General features: G+C 44.0%; 2 protein-coding genes across 2 annotated transcripts in view; one reads left to right on the forward strand and one right to left on the reverse strand.

Annotated features, from left to right (window-relative positions):
* LOC136875818 (oocyte zinc finger protein XlCOF6) overlaps positions 1–22,074 on the forward strand; it is a 299,457-nt gene that overhangs the window by 234,366 nt on the left and 43,017 nt on the right. The window lies entirely within an intron of this gene.
* Positions 1–22,074, reverse strand: part of LOC136875817 (gastrula zinc finger protein XlCGF8.2DB) — a 157,246-nt gene that overhangs the window by 32,601 nt on the left and 102,571 nt on the right. The window contains exon 4 of the mRNA XM_068228186.1: positions 5,184–5,221. Coding sequence (XP_068084287.1) covers positions 5,184–5,221 — 38 coding nt within the window. The remainder of the gene's footprint in view (positions 1–5,183; positions 5,222–22,074) is intronic.

The raw sequence follows: 22,074 nt of genomic DNA on the forward strand, positions 1-22,074 counted from the left end.
CCTTCCATTTCAGTTTAAATTCTTTCTTGACTTAGTAGTTAGACCCATTCACCCCGGCACCTTCTTTTACCTCTGCATTCCATGGGTAACCCCAAAACAAGTGGTAGCAGAATGTGGTTGAATGGGTCTCAATTAAGCCCCTTTCGACGGCTAAACATTGGATTTGATTTATACTGTAAAAAATTTCTCAGCAGCTGGAATGTTTTTCTCTTTTCCAAATTTATAAATTTCTGTCATCATGTCCAGCCCTCGCGAAGTCCTCCATCCCGGCTACTTGCGCAAGGAGGAATTGATTTATGAATTAGCTATTAGAAATGTTCAATCTGGAGGCACAGTTGCGGCAGATACAACCAAAATGAAAGAGTCATTAGAGATACCAATTTGTATCCCAACCTTGGGAGAGGACATTGATGAGGCTCTCTCCACTATCACGGACAACACTACTGAGTTAGCTTTTTTGAAGTAATTGATCCATCTCCAAACCAACTTAAAAGAGTACAGGCTAGATTGTTCAATTTTTACAATAGAGTTAGCGAGCTATTGTCTCTTAAAATTAAAGGAAGGGCATGCTAAGGAGGCGAGTAATTTAGTTGATCATCTATCAAAAATGTCCAGTAAAGTTAGTATTTTGTTAACTGGGACAGCTACTCCCAAAACTGACCAAGCCACTATTGTAAACATAGCTAATGCGGAAGATTCTTCCAAGGGTGAAGAAGGTAGAAAATCCGTGGCAACTCAACGAACTTCTCCCCCATTAGGAAATGAACCAGAGCGTCGTACATCCATTCCACCTTTCTTTCTAAATAATGCTGTGTCTGACGCTTCTTCACCCCCTAGGCCATTACCTGTTATGTCACCGGGCTTTAGTAGTTCGCCTCATCCTTTCGCTATGTTGCTTAGGGGAATTTCTAAATTTTCGATCAGTTCTACTAACGATGTCATCTCATTTTAAAAAATTTTAGTCGAGTTCAAGATCACACTCTAGTGTTTTCTCTTTCCCCTTCTCAAATTCTTCAGATTATTTACCCTTACTCCATTGGTGTCCTCACGGACAAGATAGTCAGAGCAATAGTTGAACAATCATCCATAGAAGACTTCCACGCCCATCTCCTAATTTCATTCTGGTTCGAGCTATGTCATCAGTAATTCAAAGGTACTATTACAGAGTACAGTGACTGGATGAAAATCTTGCCGACTTCATCCAGGACATTCAGTTCTACACTAGGGTATATGCTCTTCATTTCCCAGTAGATCCAATTGTGCAGGCCATTGTGGAAGGCATTTCCCCTCCCTACAGGTCATATCTGTGTTTTGCGCCGTGTCCTCAAACTTTTGCTGAACTAGAGGCTATGGCGGTCTCAGCGGAAGAAATTAGGTATGCCGACACCTTACGAGTCGCTGAGGAGCCCCCTCCATCTTCGAGTAACTCTCGGCCTCAACCTCGCCGAACTTTCACCAACTGTAAGTGCTATGCGTGTGGGTCTATGGAACATCTCTGTAACAAGTGCCCTTTGATTAAATCCAATGGGACAAAGGCGTTCCATGGGGCGCAACACTTGATGAGAAGATAGTAGACCTAGCTTAGTGGACAAGGTGGGCTTACTACGCCAACAAGATTTACAAGCTTTTACTAATTCTCAAATTTCACCATCCATACCTTTCCAGATAAACATCTCTTGGATCTTTTTTCGAGTTCTGAAGTTGCCTAAATGACCCCCTAATGGGGTCTCATGGTAGTACTTGAAGATCATAGGTACAAGAACAGCTGGAACCACAACTTTCATCTTTTGATCATGCCTCGACGGGCAACATCAAAGCCCATTCCTCAATACAAAGGGACGACATGTTCCCCAGAGGAAAGTGTTTCCGTAATAGGGGTCAGCACAGGATCTTCACATTGATATTTTTCAATATCTCTAAACAACATGGGGGTATCAGTTAGAATGGCACTTACACCTGAAAGTATTGGCGTGGGAATAGAAGAACTATCTTCCTGTTCAGAGGTTTTCATATCATGAGCAAACATTCGGCTTAATCCATCCGCAACAACATTTTCCGATCCTCTAATGTGCCTAACATCAAATTGGAAGGCCGAAATTCTGATGGCCCATCGGGCTATACGACCCGTATGACGCGGCCTAGCTAAGACCCAACTTAAGGCTTGGTTATCTGTTTCCAAGTCGAACTTGACTTGTTCCAGATAGAGGCAGAATTTCTCTAGTGCAAATAAGACTGCGAAACCCCTGAGTTCATAGATGGAATACTTGGCTTCTTGAGCCGATAGTGTCCTAGAAGCATAAGCAATGGGTCGCCTTCCGAGTTCAGTTTCTTGAAGAAGCACAACAGCCACCGCCGATGACGAGGCTCTATTAGATTCTGGGAGTGTTTGTTCTATTTTTTCGGCAGACTGGTATTTTAAATTCAAGTCTGTTTGTAAATTTTCTGATTATTGTTCGTCCTCGGTTCAATGCATTTAGGCTAACTCATCTCCCTTGGAAATTTTAGGTTTCATCTTTGTCAAAATTCGTATTTCTAAATTCACCTGGAAAGTTAAGTTGTTTGTAGCTAAGCGCTTATCTTGCCCCATTTATTGATTCTTCGTTCAATAAAAATTCTGCTGTAACCATTAAATTTAGCATCAGGGATCTTGGGAGAGATATACTTAGATTATCCAGAACACAATTTTATTGATAACAAAGATAATTTCAAGAATATACTTTTTTGGACAAGATATGTGGATGATACATTGGTAATTCTAGATGACAGGATTATTAATGCATCCTCTACTCTTAATAATCTCAACAAGATTGATCCTCATATTAAATTTACACTTGAAACTGAATCCAACAGTTCAATCAACTTTCTAGATATAACAATTAGCAGATTACCTTATTCTTTATCTTATATGATTTATAGGAAAACCACACAAACAGCTATTACCATAAGACAAGATTCCTCACACCCACAATCACATAAATGTGCCACCTACAACAGTATGGTTAACTGCGCTTTCAAAATACCTTTATCTAAAGAAAATTTAAATAAAGAACTTAATATCATACGTTCCATCGCTAAATTTAAAGGTTACAGTGGATTTTTTATTGAACGAATAATCAATAAATTTAATCATCAAACAAATACAACACTATCAAATGACAATCCTAAACCAGCAGCCTACTCTACCTTCACTTTCAATGAAAACGTCTACTGCATTGCCAATATCTTCAAAAAACATAATTCCAAAATTTCCTTTCAAACTAACAATAGAAACATGGATGTAATTTATGACTCCAAATCTATAAACAGAACTAATATATTTTCAAAATCTGGCATATACTGTTTTAAATCCAACACGTGATTCTTCTTAAATTGGACAAACTGGACGCAGCTTCAAAATTAGATATTCAGAACATGTTAATGCGATAAAATACAATAAATTCTCAGCAACAGGGCAACACATGCAAGACATAAAACATCATTTCACTATGTTAGATCAAGACATTGAAATTATCAGTACCCTGAAAAAAGGCCCTCTTCTTGATATCACTGAAAATTGTTTAATACACCTTGATCAATATTTTAATCCTAACCAAAACCTTAATCATTTGTCTGAAAAACTGAACATTCTGTTTGACTTCCTTATCTTAGTTTTCAAAAGCTTCAAGTTGACCAGTAGGCATTCAATATTCCACGTAATGCACAACACCTTCTCATGCTACCGTACTTGCTCTTACCACAACACCCCCCCTGACCCACCTTAAACTACTCCTTTTACTCCCTTACCCCCTCCTATCACCTACCTATATTCAATTTCTGGTTCTTACATCCTCTTGTACTTCATGACAAGGCTAAATTAAAGTGAGCCTCATAATATTACTTACCTTACCATTTTTCACTTTTAATTTATTTTATTTTCCTTAGATCTCATAAAATCCATATCAGTACTCATAATCTCATATTCTAGGAGTTTTATATATACCACTATCCACATTTTGCAGTACGGTACTAAAACAAAATCATATAATTTGTTACCTGGCAGCAAATTTTATTCCTTGAATAACAACAATTGTGAATTATACTGCATCATTTTTTAACCTCAAGATCAGCAAAAGTGCTCAAGAACCTCTACATAAACTTCTATTTTTAATTCAAGAAAAGTGTCGTAAGTGTTATAATTGTGTTGACTTCTTGCCATTTTTGTGTAGGCATGGACATATGTTTAAACCAGTCCCATAACAAATTAAATATGTTGCTACATTGATTCGTGCAACAGTATTATTGTATTGAATAGGTGGAACATCTTTCTTTTTGTAGCATTGTAAGAATTTGTTAGCCATCAAATATCCAAGAGGAGATGGACATACTCAAAATCAAGTTCATACAGTCCTGCATCTCAATGAAGGGAACTGCCTACCTACCTTACATCCGTAAGACCACAGACCGAATTGCAAACACAATATTAAAACCATGTTAGGCACCGTCTCCAAAAATTGCCTACAGTTTAGGTAAAGGCAAGGACAAATTGTCCCTCCATTACACCCTGGGGTGTACAAAACTCCCTGTACTTGAGGAAAGGTATATACTGGCCAAACATGCCGGTCCATTGAGACTCGCATCAAGGAACAGCCACAGAAATCTCCGTATCAGCCATCCAGACAAATCAACAATAGCTGAGCACTCTCTATCGTCACCTTCCAAGATGCTCGAGCTCTAACCCACACTAGACACTACAGGTCCAGGATTATATGAGTAATACTAACATTTTCAACAGGAACACTGGCTATCAATTAAGTAATACGTGGTTCCCTTCACTATCATTGTTTTGTTTCGATGTTTTCCAAATTCCCCGTCACCATATGTTTCATTCCAGGCTTGTGTCAGAGTCATGTGTGTACACCGGTTATACCGCCAGCTGCGTACCGCCTGGTGTATTACTAACGTCTAAATTCAACCTTCATTATTGTAGAAGCCTTCATCGTGAACGGTCGAGATCAAGACGCGGAGACTTTCACACTGGTTTTTTGACACAACAGGTCTACAAGTACAGGCATCGATGTTAACATGAAAAATTTAAGTAGGAATTTTCAAAATGTACAAAACCCACTACAGAGTCAAATTTGCCCAATCACAGAACAGATCTCGTCTCAACCAAGCGGTTACATTTCCACAGTGTGAATACTCACCTATTTAATTCTTCAGTGATGTCACATTGTTCACCATCCTATGCAAAATGAAAAGTACTAATGTCATTAGAAGCTCTTCACCAATAGTGAAAAAACATAACAAGTTAGGAGAGGGATTCTGAAAGTGACCAATTGAGGAAAAACATACACACATTGGATACATCAATAAACACACAATTTCAATTTGTTTTCAACCTAAGACCTACCATGCTGAGCATTGTGAAGCACTATCAATGCTGGCAACAGGCACAATATTTCAGGTTCGAACCTCCTATCGGACTAGTGGGTTAGTTCTGCACCGTTACTGCAGCGCTGCCATCAAACGGGCAAGAGTTCCAAGTGACTGGTAGAGTGCTCGCCGACATGGCCAGTTGGATGGGAATTGTTCACTCACAGTTAGCAGTTTCAGAAAGTAACTGTCCAACGGAACAGTAGCGAGTTCCTTATTGGCTAACGCACAAGGGAACATGGCAGCTAGCCTAAGCACAGGCACAAATGGTGATGTTGTAACAGCTTAGAGGTGTACCAGCGCTGTTACTTTTGGATGGTTATAGATATTCTTCAGTTATTTGAAGAGCATTATGGTGGTAATACATAGAACAGCACAGTTTCTTGAAACAATTGTGTGTGGTCATTCCATTTTACATTTCAATTTCCATGCTGTGTTGTAGACTATGAACAAAAGACAGAAAAGGAGAAAAGGAATCCCGTGTGATCCTCTTCACTGTCACACAACACATAACTACATTTAACAGATGTGATTTACTTTGGTGGAAAAGCAGATTCTAAGTTGAAGAGACACAATGAAAGAATTCCCTACTAACTACCTTGATGGTTACCGAGACACCAAGGCACTGGAATGTTGACCAGCTGAGTTCTACGAACACTACTTGAACGCCTTCAAACACTAATGGACTGAGCCAGCATGAAACCTGCCAACTTCACCTCAGGAGGTCAGTGGCCCACTCAGCCCGGCTATCATCAAATCTGCTTCCACAGTTTTTTACATCAGATTTCCAGGCTTTTTCAAAGGTAGAACACAACTTTTGTACTAGATTTATAGAGTAAATTAGCGTCTCCTAGTTGTTAGCTTCCACTTGAGAGATGGCGAGTTCAAACCGCGCAGTCAACAACCCTGAAGATTGTTTTCACACCAGGCAATGTACATTGTGTCTCATTGCTGCTGTTAGACCGGTCTATGTTCATCAAAGAGCAGAAGTAAAGGTACAGTTACAAGTTACAACATCAGGCTGCAGATCTATGAATACAGAGAGATGTCACAGCACATATTATAAATTAAGGTTTTCCTAGTTCTGCGAATGTAAATGGGTTATTGCAAAAGGTTAGTTAAGAATGTGAGTGACGAGCTGTTGACGCGAACAGTGTGACGGAAAAAAGTGAGGTGGAGAAAAGAGGGGCGGCCCTATGTTACTTTCATATCCAACATAATACAACAGTGTAACGGATATACTGGATCATGGTACTAGACAGTGACTGATTGTAGTACCGGCCTTAGAGCAAGTCCGTAATTTAACACGTTGGAGATTGACAGTGGGTGCAGTGAAGTGATGTCAGTAGGGAGGAAATCTAAGAGAACTGAATGTGAGATTATATAAGTGTAACATGTAGGTATAGCATGAGCATTGTCCCAGGATGGTAGTTAAGTGAGACTGGCAACACTAACGCAGTGCACTGTCCCACGATGGTAGTTAAGTGAGACTGGCAACACTAATGCAGTGCACTGTCCCAGGTTGGTAGTGAAGTGAGACTGACAACACTAATGCAGTGCACTGTCCCAGGTTGGTAGTGAAGTGAGACTGGTGACACTAATGCAGTGCATTGTTCCAGGATGGTAGTGAAGTGAGACTGGTGACACTAATGCAGTGCACTGTCCCAGGATGGTAGTGAAGTGAGACTGGTGACACTAATGCAGTGCATTGTTCCAGGATGGTAGTGAAGTGAGACTGGTGACACTAATGCAGTGCACTGTCCCAGGTTGGTAGTGAAGTGAGACTGGTGACACTAATGCAGTGCACTGTTCCAGGATGGTAGTTAAGTGAGACTGGCAACACTAATGCAGTGCATTGTCCCAGGATGGTAGTTAAGTGAGACTGGCAACACTAACGCAGTGCACTGTCCCACGATGGTAGTTAAGTGAGACTGGCAACACTAATGCAGTGCACTGTCCCAGGTTGGTAGTGAAGTGAGACTGGTGACACTAATGCAGTGCACTGTCCCAGGTTGGTAGTGAAGTGAGACTGGTGACACTAATGCAGTGCACTGTCCCAGGTTGGTAGTGAAGTGAGACTGGTGACACTAATGCAGTGCACTGTCCCAGGTTGGTAGTGAAGTGAGACTGGTGACACTAATGCAGTGCACTGTTCCAGGATGGTAGTTAAGTGAGACTGGCAACACTAATGCAGTGCATTGTCCCAGGATGGTAGTTAAGTGAGACTGGCAACACTAACGCAGTGCACTGTCCCACGATGGTAGTTAAGTGAGACTGGCAACACTAATGCAGTGCACTGTCCCAGGTTGGTAGTGAAGTGAGACTGGTGACACTAATGCAGTGCACTGTCCCAGGTTGGTAGTGAAGTGAGACTGGTGACACTAATGCAGTGCACTGTCCCAGGTTGGTAGTGAAGTGAGACTGGTGACACTAATGCAGTGCACTGTTCCAGGATGGTAGTTAAGTGAGACTGGCAACACTAATGCAGTGCACTGTTCCAGGATGGTAGTTAAGTGAGACTGGCAACACTAATGCAGTGCACTGTTCCAGGATGGTAGTTAAGTGAGACTGGCAACACTAATGCAGTGCACTGTTCCAGGATGGTAGTTAAGTGAGACTGGCAACACTAATGCAGTGCATTGTCTCAGGATGGTAGTTAACTGAGACTGGCAACACTAATGCAGTGCATTGTCTCAGGATGGTAGTGAAGTGAGACTGGCAACACTAATGCAGTGCACTGTTCCAGGATGGTAGTTAAGTGAGACTGGCAACACTAATGCAGTGCATTGTCTCAGGATGGTAGTTAAGTGAGACAACACTAATGCAGTGCACTGTTCCAGGATGGTAGTTAACTGAGACTGACAACACTAATGCAGTGCACTGTTCCAGGATGGTAGTTAAGTGAGACTGACAACACTAATGCAGTGCACTGTTCCAGGATGGTAGTTAAGTGAGACTGGCAACACTAACACAGTGCATTGTCTCAGGATGGTAGTTAAGTGAGACTGGCAACACTAATGCAGTGCACTGTTCCAGGATGGTAGTTAAGTGAGACTGGCAACACTAATGCAGTGCATTGTCTCAGGATGGTAGTTAAGTGAGACTGACAACACTAATGCAGTGCATTGTCCCAGGATGGTTGTTAAGTGAGACAACACTAATGCAGTGCACTGTTCCAGGATGGTAGTTAACTGAGACTGACAACACTAATGCAGTGCACTGTTCCAGGATGGTAGTTAAGTGAGACAACACTAATGCAGTGCACTGTTCCAGGATGGTAGTTAAGTGAGACTGGCAACACTAATGCAGTGCATTGTCCCAGGATGGTAGTTAACTGAGACTGACAACACTAATGCAGTGCACTGTTCCAGGATGGTAGTTAAGTGAGACAACACTAATGCAGTGCACTGTTCCAGGATGGTAGTTAAGTGAGACTGGCAACACTAATGCAGTGCACTGTTCCACGATGGTAGTTAAGTGAGACTGACAACACTAATGCAGTGCACTGTCCCAGGTTGGTAGTGAAGTGAGACTGGCAACACTAATGCAGTGCATTGTCCCAGGATGGTAGTTAAGTGAGACTGGCAACACTAATGCAGTGCACTGTTCCAGGATGGTAGTTAAGTGAGACTGGCAACACTAATGCAGTGCATTGTCCCAGGATGGTAGTGAAGTGAGACTGGCAACACTAATGCAGTGCACTGTCCCAGGATGGTAGTTAAGTGAGACTGGTAACACTAATGCAGTGCACTGTCCCAGGATGGTAGTTAAGTGAGACTGACAACACTAATGCAGTGCATTGTCCCAGGATGGTAGTTAAGTGAGACTGGCAACACTAATGCAGTGCATTGTCCCAGGATGGTAGTTAAGTGAGACTGACAACACTAATGCAGTGCACTGTTCCAGGATGGTAGTGAAGTGAGACTGATAACACTAATGCAGTGCATTGTCCCAGGATGGTAGTGAAGTGAGACTGGCAACACTAATGCAGTGCATTGTCCCAGGATGGTAGTGAAGTGAGACTGGTAACACTAATGCAGTGCATTGTTCCAGGATGGTAGTTAACTGAGACTGGCAACACTAATGCAGTGCACTGTTCCAGGATGGTAGTTAAGTGAGACTGGCAACACTAATGCAGTGCACTGTTCCAGGATGGTAGTTAAGTGAGACTGACAACACTAATGCAGTGCACTGTCCCAGGATGGTAGTTAAGTGAGACTGACAACACTAACGCAGTGCATTGTCCCAGGATGGTAGTTAAGTGAGACTGGCAACACTAATGCAGTGCATTGTCTCAGGATGGTAGTTAAGTGAGACTGGCAACACTAATGCAGTGCACTGTTCCAGGATGGTACTGAAGTGAGACTGGTAACACTAATGCAGTGCATTGTCTCAGGATGGTAGTGAAGTGAGACTGGCAACACTAATGCAGTGCACTGTTCCAGGATGGTAGTTAAGTAAGACTGACAACACTAATGCAGTGCATTGTCCCAGGATGGTAGTGAAGTGAGACTGGCAACACTAATGCAGTGCATTGTCCCAGGATGGTAGTTAAGTGAGACTGGCAACACTAATGCAGTGCATAGTCTCAGGATGGTAGTTAAGTGAGACAACACTAATGCAGTGCATTGTCTCAGGATGGTAGTGAAGTGAGAGTGGCAACACTAATGCAGTGCATTGTCCCAGGATGGTAGTGAAGTGAGAAGGCAACACTAATGCAGTGCATTGTCCCAGGATGGTAGTTAAGTGAGACTGGCAACACTAATGCAGTGCACTGTTCCAGGATGGTAGTTAACTGAGACTGACAACACTAATGCAGTGCACTGTTCCAGGATGGTAGTTAAGTAAGACTGGCAACACTAATGCAGTGCATTGTCTCAGGATGGTAGTTAAGTGAGACAACACTAATGCAGTGCACTGTTCCAGGATGGTAGTTAACTGAGACTGACAACACTAATGCAGTGCACTGTCCCAGGATGGTAGTTAAGTGAGACTGGCAACACTAATGCAGTGCACTGTTCCAGGATGGTAGTTAAGTGAGACAACACTAATGCAGTGCATTGTTCCAGGATGGTAGTTAACTGAGACTGACAACACTAATGCAGTGCACTGTTCCAGGATGGTAGTTAAGTGAGACAACACTAATGCAGTGCACTGTTCCTGGACGGTAGTTAAGTGAGACTGGCAACACTAATGCAGTGCACTGTTCCAGGATGGTAGTTAACTGAGACTGACAACACTAATGCAGTGCATTGTCTCAGGATGGTAGTGAAGTGAGACTGACAACACTAATGCAGTGCATTGTCTCAGGATGGTAGTTAAGTGAGACTGGCAACACTAATGCAGTGCACTGTCCCAGGATGGTAGTTAAGTGAGACTGGCAACATTAATGCAGTGCATTGTCTCAGGATGGTACTTAAGTGAGACTGACAACACTAATGCAGTGCATTGTCTCAGGATGGTAGTTAAGTGAGACTGACAACACTAATGCAGTGCATTGTCTCAGGATGGTAGTGAAGTGAGACTGGCAACACTAATGCAGTGCATTGTCTCAGGATGGTAGTGAAGTGAGACTGGCAACACTAATGCAGTGCATTGTCCCAGGATGGTAGTTAAGTGAGACTGGCAACACTAACGCAGTGCATTGTCTCAGGATGGTAGTTAAGTGAGACTGGCAACACTAATGCAGTGCACTGTTCCAGGATGGTAGTTAAGTGAGACTGGCAACACTAATGCAGTGCATAGTCTCAGGATGGTAGTTAAGTGAGACAACACTAATGCAGTGCACTGTTCCAGGATGGTAGTTAAGTGAGACTGGTAACACTATTGCAGTGCATTGTCTCAGGATGGTACTTAAGTGAGACTGACAACACTAATGCAGTGCATTGTCTCAGGATGGTAGTTAAGTGAGACTGACAACACTAATGCAGTGCATTGTCTCAGGATGGTAGTGAAGTGAGACTGGCAACACTAATGCAGTGCATTGTCTCAGGATGGTAGTGAAGTGAGAGTGGCAACACTAATGCAGTGCATTGTCCCAGGATGGTAGTTAAGTGAGACTGGCAACACTAACGCAGTGCATTGTCTCAGGATGGTAGTTAAGTGAGACTGGCAACACTAATGCAGTGCACTGTTCCAGGATGGTAGTTAAGTGAGACTGGCAACACTAATGCAGTGCATTGTCTCAGGATGGTAGTTAAGTGAGACAACACTAATGCAGTGCACTGTTCCAGGATGGTAGTTAACTGAGACTGACAACACTAATGCAGTGCACTGTTCCAGGATGGTAGTGAAGTGAGACTGGCAACTCTAATGCAGTGCACTGTTCCAGGATGGTAGTTAAGTGAGACAACACTAATGCAGTGCACTGTTCCAGGATGGTAGTTAACTCAGACTGACAACACTAATGCAGTGCATTGTCTCAGGATGGTAGTTAAGTGAGACTGGCAACACTAACGCAGTGCATTGTCTCAGGATGGTAGTTAAGTGAGACTGGCAACACTAATGCAGTGCACTGTTCCAGGATGGTAGTTAAGTGAGACTGGCAACACTAATGCAGTGCACTGTTCCAGGATGGTAGTTAAGTGAGACTGGCAACACTAATGCAGTGCACTGTTCCAGGATGGTAGTTAAGTGAGACTGGCAACACTAATGCAGTGCACTGTTCCAGGATGGTAGTTAAGTGAGACTGGCAACACTAATGCAGTGCATTGTCTCAGGATGGTAGTTAACTGAGACTGGCAACACTAATGCAGTGCATTGTCTCAGGATGGTAGTGAAGTGAGACTGGCAACACTAATGCAGTGCACTGTTCCAGGATGGTAGTTAAGTGAGACTGGCAACACTAATGCAGTGCACTGTTCCAGGATGGTAGTTAAGTGAGACTGGCAACACTAATGCAGTGCATTGTCTCAGGATGGTAGTGAAGTGAGACTGGCAACACTAATGCAGTGCACTGTTCCAGGATGGTAGTTAAGTGAGACTGGCAACACTAATGCAGTGCATTGTCCCAGGATGGTAGTTAAGTGAGACTGGTAACACTAACGCAGTGCATTGTCCCAAGATGGTAGTTAACTGAGACTGGCAACACTAATGCAGTGCACTGTTCCAGGATGGTAGTTAACTGAGACTGGCAACACTAATGCAGTGCATTGTCTCAGGATGGTAGTTAACTGAGACTGGCAACACTAATGCAGTGCATTGTCTCAGGATGGTAGTGAAGTGAGACTGGCAACACTAATGCAGTGCACTGTCCCAGGATGTTAGTTAAGTGAGACTGGCAACACTAATGCAGTGCATTGTCTCAGGATGGTACTTAAGTGAGACTGACAACACTAATGCAGTGCATTGTCTCAGGATGGTAGTTAAGTGAGACTGACAAAACTAATGCAGTGCATTGTCTCAGGATGGTAGTTAAGTGAGACAACACTAATACAGTGCACTGTTCCAGGATGGTAGTTAAGTGAGACTGGCAACACTAACGCAGTGCACTGTTCCAGGATGGTAGTTAAGTGAGACTGGCAACACTAATGCAGTGCATTGTCCCAGGATGGTAGTTAAGTGAGACTGGCAACACTAATGCAGTGCATTGTCTCAGGATGGTAGTTAAGTAAGACTGGCAACACTAACGCAGTGCATTGTCCCAGGATGGTAGTTAAGTGAGACTGGCAACACTAATGCAGTGCATTGTCCCATGATGGTAGTTAAGTAAGACTGGCAACACTAATGCAGTGCATTGTCCCAGGATGGTAGTTAAGTAAGACTGGCAACACTAATGCAGTGCACTGTTCCAGGATGGTAGTTAAGTGAGACTGACAACACTAATGCAGTGCACTGTTCCAGGATGGTAGTTAAGTGAGACTGGCAACACTAACGCAGTGCACTGTTCCAGGATGGTAGTTAAGTGAGACTGGCAACACTAATGCAGTGCATTGTCCCAGGATGGTAGTTAAGTGAGACTGGCAACACTAATGCAGTGCATTGTCTCAGGATGGTAGTTAAGTAAGACTGGCAACACTAATGCAGTGCATTGTCTCAGGATGGTAGTTAAGTGAGACAACACTAATGCAGTGCACTGTTCCAGGATGGTAGTTAACTGAGACTGACAACACTAATGCAGTGCACTGTTCCAGGATAGTAGTTAAGTGAGACAACACTAATGCAGTGCACTGTTCCAGGATGGTAGTTAAGTGAGACTGACAACACTAATGCAGTGCACTGTTCCAGGATGGTAGTTAAGTGAGACAACACTAATGCAGTGCACTGTTCCAGGATGGTAGTTAAGTGAGACTGGCAACACTAATGCAGTGCACTGTTCCAGGATGGTAGTTAAGTGAGACAACACTAATGCAGTGCACTGTTCCAGGATGGTAGTTAAGTGAGACTGGTAACACTAATGCAGCGCACTGTTCCAGGATGGTAGTTAAGTGAGACTGGCAACACTAACACAGTGCATTGTCTCAGGATGGTAGTTAAGTGAGACTGGCAACACTAATGCAGTGCACTGTTCCAGGATGGTAGTTAAGTGAGACTGGCAACACTAATGCAGTGCATTGTCTCAGGATGGTAGTTAAGTGAGACTGGCAACACTAATGCAGTGCACTGTCTCAGGATGGTAGTTAAGTGAGACAACACTAATGCAGTGCACTGTTCCAGGATGGTAGTTAAGTGAGACTGGCAACACTAATGCAGTGCACTGTCCCAGGATGGTAGTTAAGTGAGACTGGCAACACTAATGCAGTGCACTGTTCCAGGATGGTAGTTAAGTGAGACTGGCAACACTAATGCAGTGCACTGTCCCAGGTTGGTAGTTAAGTGAGACTGGCAACACTAATGCAGTGCACTGTTCCAGGATGGTAGTTAAGTGAGACTGGCAACACTAATGCAGTGCATTGTCCCAGGATGGTAGTTAAGTGAGACTGGCAACACTAATGCAGTGCACTGTTCCACGATGGTAGTTAAGTGAGACTGACAACACTAATGCAGTGCACTGTCCCAGGTTGGTAGTGAAGTGAGACTGGCAACACTAATGCAGTGCATTGTCCCAGGATGGTAGTTAAGTGAGACTGGCAACACTAATGCAGTGCACTGTTCCAGGATGGTAGTTAAGTGAGACTGGCAACACTAATGCAGTGCACTGTTCCAGGATGGTAGTGAAGTGAGACAACACTAATGCAGTGCACTGTTCCAGGATGGTAGTTAAGTGAGACTGGCAACACTAATGCAGTGCATTGTCCCAGGATGGTAGTTAAGTGAGACTGGCAACACTAATGCAGTGCATTGTCCCAGGATGGTAGTTAAGTGAGACTGACAACACTAATGCAGTGCACTGTTCCAGGATGGTAGTGAAGTGAGACTGATAACACTAATGCAGTGCATTGTCCCAGGATGGTAGTGAAGTGAGACTGGCAACACTAATGCAGTGCATTGTCCCAGGATGGTAGTTAAGTGAGACTGGCAACACTAATGCAGTGCATTGTCCCAGGATGGTAGTTAAGTGAGACTGACAACACTAATGCAGTGCACTGTTCCAGGATGGTAGTGAAGTGAGACTGATAACACTAATGCAGTGCATTGTCCCAGGATGGTAGTGAAGTGAGACTGGTAACACTAATGCAGTGCATTGTTCCAGGATGGTAGTTAACTGAGACTGGCAACACTAATGCAGTGCACTGTTCCAGGATGGTAGTTAAGTGAGACTGGCAACACTAATGCAGTGCACTGTTCCAGGATGGTAGTTAAGTGAGACTGACAACACTAATGCAGTGCACTGTCCCAGGATGGTAGTTAAGTGAGACTGACAACACTAACGCAGTGCATTGTCCCAGGATGGTAGTTAAGTGAGACTGGCAACACTAATGCAGTGCATTGTCTCAGGATGGTAGTTAAGTGAGACTGGCAACACTAATGCAGTGCACTGTTCCAGGATGGTACTGAAGTGAGACTGGTAACACTAATGCAGTGCATTGTCTCAGGATGGTAGTGAAGTGAGACTGGCAACACTAATGCAGTGCACTGTTCCAGGATGGTAGTTAAGTAAGACTGACAACACTAATGCAGTGCATTGTCCCAGGATGGTAGTGAAGTGAGACTGGCAACACTAATGCAGTGCATTGTCCCAGGATGGTAGTTAAGTGAGACTGGCAACACTAATGCAGTGCACTGTTCCAGGATGGTAGTTAACTGAGACTGACAACACTAATGCAGTGCACTGTCCCAGGATGGTAGTTAAGTGAGACTGGCAACACTAATGCAGTGCATTGTCTCAGGATGGTAGTTAAGTGAGACAACACTAATGCAGTGCACTGTTCCAGGATGGTAGTTAACTGAGACTGGCAACACTAATGCAGTGCACTGTTCCAGGATGGTAGTTAAGTGAGACTGGCAACACTAATGCAGTGCACTGTTCCAGGATGGTAGTTAAGTGAGACAACACTAATGCAGTGCATTGTTCCAGGATGGTAGTTAACTGAGACTGACAACACTAATGCAGTGCACTGTTCCAGGATGGTAGTTAAGTGAGACAACACTAATGCAGTGCACTGTTCCTGGACGGTAGTTAAGTGAGACTGGCAACACTAATGCAGTGCACTGTTCCAGGATGGTAGTTAACTGAGACTGACAACACTAATGCAGTGCATTGTCTCAGGATGGTAGTGAAGTGAGACCGACAACACTAATGCAGTGCATTGTCTCAGGATGGTAGTTAAGTGAGACTGGCAACACTAATGCAGTGCACTGTCCCAGGATGGTAGTTAAGTGAGACTGGCAACATTAATGCAGTGCATTGTCTCAGGATGGTACTTAAGTGAGACTGACAACACTAATGCAGTGCATTGTCTCAGGATGGTAGTTAAGTGAGACTGACAACACTAATGCAGTGCATTGTCTCAGGATGGTAGTGAAGTGAGACTGGCAACACTAATGCAGTGCATTGTCTCAGGATGGTAGTGAAGTGAGACTGGCAACACTAATGCAGTGCATTGTCCCAGGATGGTAGTTAAGTGAGACTGGCAACACTAACGCAGTGCATTGTCTCAGGATGGTAGTTAAGTGAGACTGGCAACACTAATGCAGTGCACTGTTCCAGGATGGTAGTTAAGTGAGACTGGCAACACTAATGCAGTGCATAGTCTCAGGATGGTAGTTAAGTGAGACAACACTAATGCAGTGCACTGTTCCAGGATGGTAGTTAAGTGAGACTGGTAACACTATTGCAGTGCATTGTCTCAGGATGGTACTTAAGTGAGACTGACAACACTAATGCAGTGCATTGTCTCAGGATGGTAGTTAAGTGAGACTGACAACACTAATGCAGTGCATTGTCTCAGGATGGTAGTGAAGTGAGACTGGCAACACTAATGCAGTGCATTGTCTCAGGATGGTAGTGAAGTGAGAGTGGCAACACTAATGCAGTGCATTGTCCCAGGATGGTAGTTAAGTGAGACTGGCAACACTAACGCAGTGCATTGTCTCAGGATGGTAGTTAAGTGAGACTGGCAACACTAATGCAGTGCACTGTTCCAGGATGGTAGTTAAGTGAGACTGGCAACACTAATGCAGTGCATTGTCTCAGGATGGTAGTTAAGTGAGACAACACTAATGCAGTGCACTGTTCCAGGATGGTAGTTAAATGAGACTGACAACACTAATGCAGTGCACTGTTCCAGGATGGTAGTGAAGTGAGACTGGCAACTCTAATGCAGTGCACTGTTCCAGGATGGTAGTTAAGTGAGACAACACTAATGCAGTGCACTGTTCCAGGATGGTAGTTAACTCAGACTGACAACACTAATGCAGTGCATTGTCTCAGGATGGTAGTTAAGTGAGACTGGCAACACTAACGCAGTGCATTGTCTCAGGATGGTAGTTAAGTGAGACTGGCAACACTAATGCAGTGCACTGTTCCAGGATGGTAGTTAAGTGAGACTGGCAACACTAATGCAGTGCATTGTCCCAGGATGGTAGTTAAGTGAGACTGGCAACACTAATGCAGTGCATTGTCTCAGGATGGTAGTTAAGTGAGACTGGCAACACTAATGCAGTGCACTGTTCCAGGATGGTAGTTAAGTGAGACTGGCAACACTAATGCAGTGCACTGTTCCAGGATGGTAGTTAAGTGAGACTGACAACACTAATGCAGTGCACTGTACAACGATGGTAGTTAACTGAGACTGACAACACTAACGCAGTGCATTGTCCCAGGATGGTAGTTAAGTGAGACTGGCAACACTAATGCAGTGCACTGTTCCAGGATGGTAGTTAAGTGAGACTGACAACACTAACGCAGTGCATTGTCCCAGGATGGTAGTTAAGTGAGACTGGCAACACTAACGCAGTGCATTGTCCCAGGATGGTAGTTAAGTGAGACTGACAACACTAATGCAGTGCATTGTCCCAGGATGGTAGTTAAGTGAGACTGACAACACTAATGCAGTGCACTGTACAACGATGGTAGTTAACTGAGACTGACAACACTAACGCAGTGCATTGTCCCAGGATGGTAGTTAAGTGAGACTGGCAACACTAACGCAGTGCATTGTCCCAGGATGGTAGTTAAGTGAGACTGACAACACTAATGCAGTGCATTGTCCCAGGATGGTAGTTAAGTGAGACTGACAACACTAATGCAGTGCACTGTACAACGATGGTAGTTAACTGAGACTGACAACACTAACGCAGTGCATTGTCCCAGGATGGTAGTTAAGTGAGACTGGCAACACTAACGCAGTGCATTGTCCCAGGATGGTAGTTAAGTGAGACTGGCAACACTAATGCAGTGCACTGTTCCAGGATGGTAGTTAAGTGAGACTGGCAACACTAACGCAGTGCATTGTCTCAGGATGGTAGTTAAGTGAGACTGGCAACACTAATGCAGTGCATTGTCCCAGGATTGTAGTTAAGTGAGACAACACTAATGCAGTGCACTGTTCCAGGATGGTAGTTAAGTGAGACTGGCAACACTAATGCAGTGCATTGTCCCAGGATGGTAGTTAAGTGAGACTGGCAACACTAATGCAGTGCACTGTTCCAGGATGGTAGTTAAGTGAGACTGGCAACACTAATGCAGTGCACTGTTCCAGGATGGTAGTTAAGTGAGACTGGCAACACTAATGCAGTGCATTGTCCCAGGATGGTAGTTAACTGAGACTGACAACACTAATGCAGTGCATTGTCTCAGGATGGTAGTTAAGTGAGACTGGCAACACTAATGCAGTGCACTGTTCCAGGATGGTAGTTAAGTGAGACTGGCAACACTAATGCAGTGCATTGTCTCAGGATGGTACTTAAGTGAGACTGGCAACACTAATGCAGTGCACTGTTCCAGGATGGTAGTTAAGTGAGACTGGCAATACTAATGCAGTGCACTGTCCCAGGATGGTAGTTAAGTGAGACTGACAACACTAATGCAGTGCATTGTCTCAGGATGGTAGTTAAGTGAGACTGGCAACACAAATGCAGTGCACTGTTCCAGGATGGTAGTTAAGTGAGACTGACAACACTAATGCAGTGCATTGTCCCAGGATGGTAGTTAAGTGAGACTGACAACACTAATGCAGTGCATTGTCTCAGGATGGTAGTTAACTGAGACTGACAACACTAACGCAGTGCATTGTCTCAGGATGGTAGTTAAGTGAGACTGGCAACACTAATGCAGTGCACTGTTCCAGGATGGTAGTTAAGTGAGACTGGCAACACTAATGCAGTGCATTGTCCCAGGATGGTAGTTAACTGAGACTGACAACACTAATGCAGTGCACTGTTCCAGGATGGTAGTTAAGTGAGACAACACTAATGCAGTGCATTGTCTCAGGATGGTAGTTAAGTGAGACTGGCAACACTAATGCAGTGCACTGTTCCAGGATGGTAGTTAAGTGAGACTGGCAACACTAATGCAGTGCACTGTTCCAGGATGGTAGTTAAGTGAGACTGACAACACTAATGCAGTGCACTGTCTCAGGATGGTAGTTAAGTGAGACTGGCAACACTAATGCAGTGCACTGTTCCAGGATGGTAGTTAAGTGAGACTGGCAACACTAATGCAGTGCACTGTTCCAGGATGGTAGTTAAGTGAGACTGACAACACTAATGCAGTGCACTGTCCCAGGATGGTAGTTAAGTGAGACTGACAACACTAACGCAGTGCATTGTCCCAGGATGGTAGTTAAGTGAGACTGGCAACACTAATGCAGTGCATTGTCTCAGGATGGTAGTTAAGTGAGACTGACAACACTAATGCAGTGCATTGTCTCAGGATGGTAGTGAAGTGAGACTGGCAACACTAATGCAGTGCACTGTCCCAGGATGGTAGTTAAGTGAGACTGGCAACACTAATGCAGTGCACTGTTCCAGGATGGTAGTTAAGTGAGACTGGCAACACTAATGCAGTGCACTGTTCCAGGATGGTAGTTAAGTGAGACTGACAACACTAATGCAGTGCATTGTCTCAGGATGGTAGTGAAGTGAGACTGGCAACACTAATGCAGTGCACTGTCCCAGGATGGTAGTTAAGTGAGACTGGCAACACTAATGCAGTGCACTGTTCCAGGATGGTAGTTAAGTGAGACTGACAACACTAATGCAGTGCACTGTTCCAGGATGGTAGTTAAGTGAGACTGGCAACACTAATGCAGTGCACTGTTCCCGGATGGTAGTTAAGTGAGACTGACAACACTAATGCAGTGCATTGTCTCAGGATGGTAGTGAAGTGAGACTTGCAACACTAATGCAGTGCACTGTCCCAGGATGGTAGTTAAGTGAGACTGGCAACACTAATGCAGTGCATTGTCTCAGGATGGTACTTAAGTGAGACTGACAACACTAATGCAGTGCATTGTCTCAGGATGGTAGTTAAGTGAGACTGACAACACTAATGCAGTGCATTGTCTCAGGATGGTAGTTAAGTGAGACAACACTAATGCAGTGCACTGTTCCAGGATGGTAGTTAAGTGAGACTGGCAACACTAATGCAGTGCACTGTTCCAGGATGGTAGTTAAGTGAGACTGGCAACACTAATGCAGTGCATTGTCTCAGGATGGTAGTTAAGTGAGACAACACTAATGCAGTGCACTGTTCCAGGATGGTAGTTAACTGAGACTGACAACACTAATGCAGTGCACTGTTCCAGGATGGTAGTTAAGTGAGACAACACTAATGCAGTGCACTGTTCCAGGATGGTAGTTACGTGAGACTGACAACACTAATGCAGTGCACTGTTCCAGGATGGTAGTTAAGTGAGACAACACTAATGCAGTGCACTGTTCCAGGATGGTAGTTAAGTGAGACTGGCAACACTAATGCAGTGCACTGTTCCAGGATGGTAGTTAAGTGAGACAACACTAATGCAGTGCACTGTTCCAGGATGGTAGTGAAGTGAGACTGGTAACACTAATGCAGCGCACTGTTCCAGGATGGTAGTTAAGTGAGACTGGCAACACTAACGCAGTGCATTGTCTCAGGATGGTAGTTAAGTGAGACTGGCAACACTAATGCAGTGCACTGTTCCAGGATGGTAGTTAAGTGAGACTGGCAACACTAATGCAGTGCATTGTCTCAGGATGGTAGTTAAGTGAGACAACACTAATGCAGTGCATTGTCTCAGGATGGTAGTTAAGTGAGACAACACTAATGCAGTGCACTGTTCCAGGATGGTAGTTAAGTGAGACTGGCAACACTAATGCAGTGCACTGTTCCAGGATGGTAGTTAAGTGAGACTGGCAACACTAATGCAGTGCATTGTCTCAGGATGGTAGTTAAGTGAGACAACACTAATGCAGTGCACTGTTCCAGGATGGTAGTTAAGTGAGACTGGTAACACTAATGCAGTGCACTGTTCCAGGATGGTAGTTAAGTGAGACAACACTAATGCAGTGCACTGTTCCAGGATGGTAGTTAAGTGAGACTGGCAACACTAATGCAGTGCATTGTCCCAGGATGGTAGTTAAGTGAGACTGGTAACAATAATGCAGTGCATTGTTCCAGGATGGTAGTTAAGTGAGACTGGCAACACTAATGCAGTGCACTGTTCCAGGATGGTAGTTAAGTGAGACTGGCAACACTAATGCAGTGCACTGTCCCAGGTTGGTAGTTAAGTGAGACTGGCAACACTAATGCAGTGCACTGTTCCAGGATGGTAGTTAAGTGAGACTGGCAACACTAATGCAGTGCACTGTCCCAGGTTGGTAGTTAAGTGAGACTGGCAACACTAATGCAGTGCACTGTCCCAGGTTGGTAGTTAAGTGAGACTGGCAACACTAATGCAGTGCACTGTTCCAGGATGGTAGTTAAGTGAGACTGGCAACACTAATACAGTGCACTGTTCCAGGATGGTAGTTAAGTGAGACTGGTAACAATAATGCAGTGCATTGTCCCAGGATGGTAGTTAAGTGAGACTGGCAACACTAATGCAGTGCACTGTTCCAGGATGGTAGTTAAGTGAGACTGGCAACACTAATGCAGTGCATTGTACCAGGATGGTAGTTAAGTGAGACTGGCAACACTAATGCAGTGCATTGTCCCAGGATGGTAGTTAAGTGAGACTGACAACACTAATGCAGTGCACTGTTCCAGGATGGTAGTGAAGTGAGACTGGTAACACTAATGCAGTGCATTGTTCCAGGATGGTAGTTAAGTGAGACTGGCAACACTAATGCAGTGCATTG

The sequence above is a fragment of the Anabrus simplex genome, chromosome 6, assembly GCF_040414725.1.
Source record: "Anabrus simplex isolate iqAnaSimp1 chromosome 6, ASM4041472v1, whole genome shotgun sequence".
Taxonomy (NCBI): Eukaryota; Metazoa; Arthropoda; class Insecta; order Orthoptera; family Tettigoniidae; genus Anabrus; species Anabrus simplex.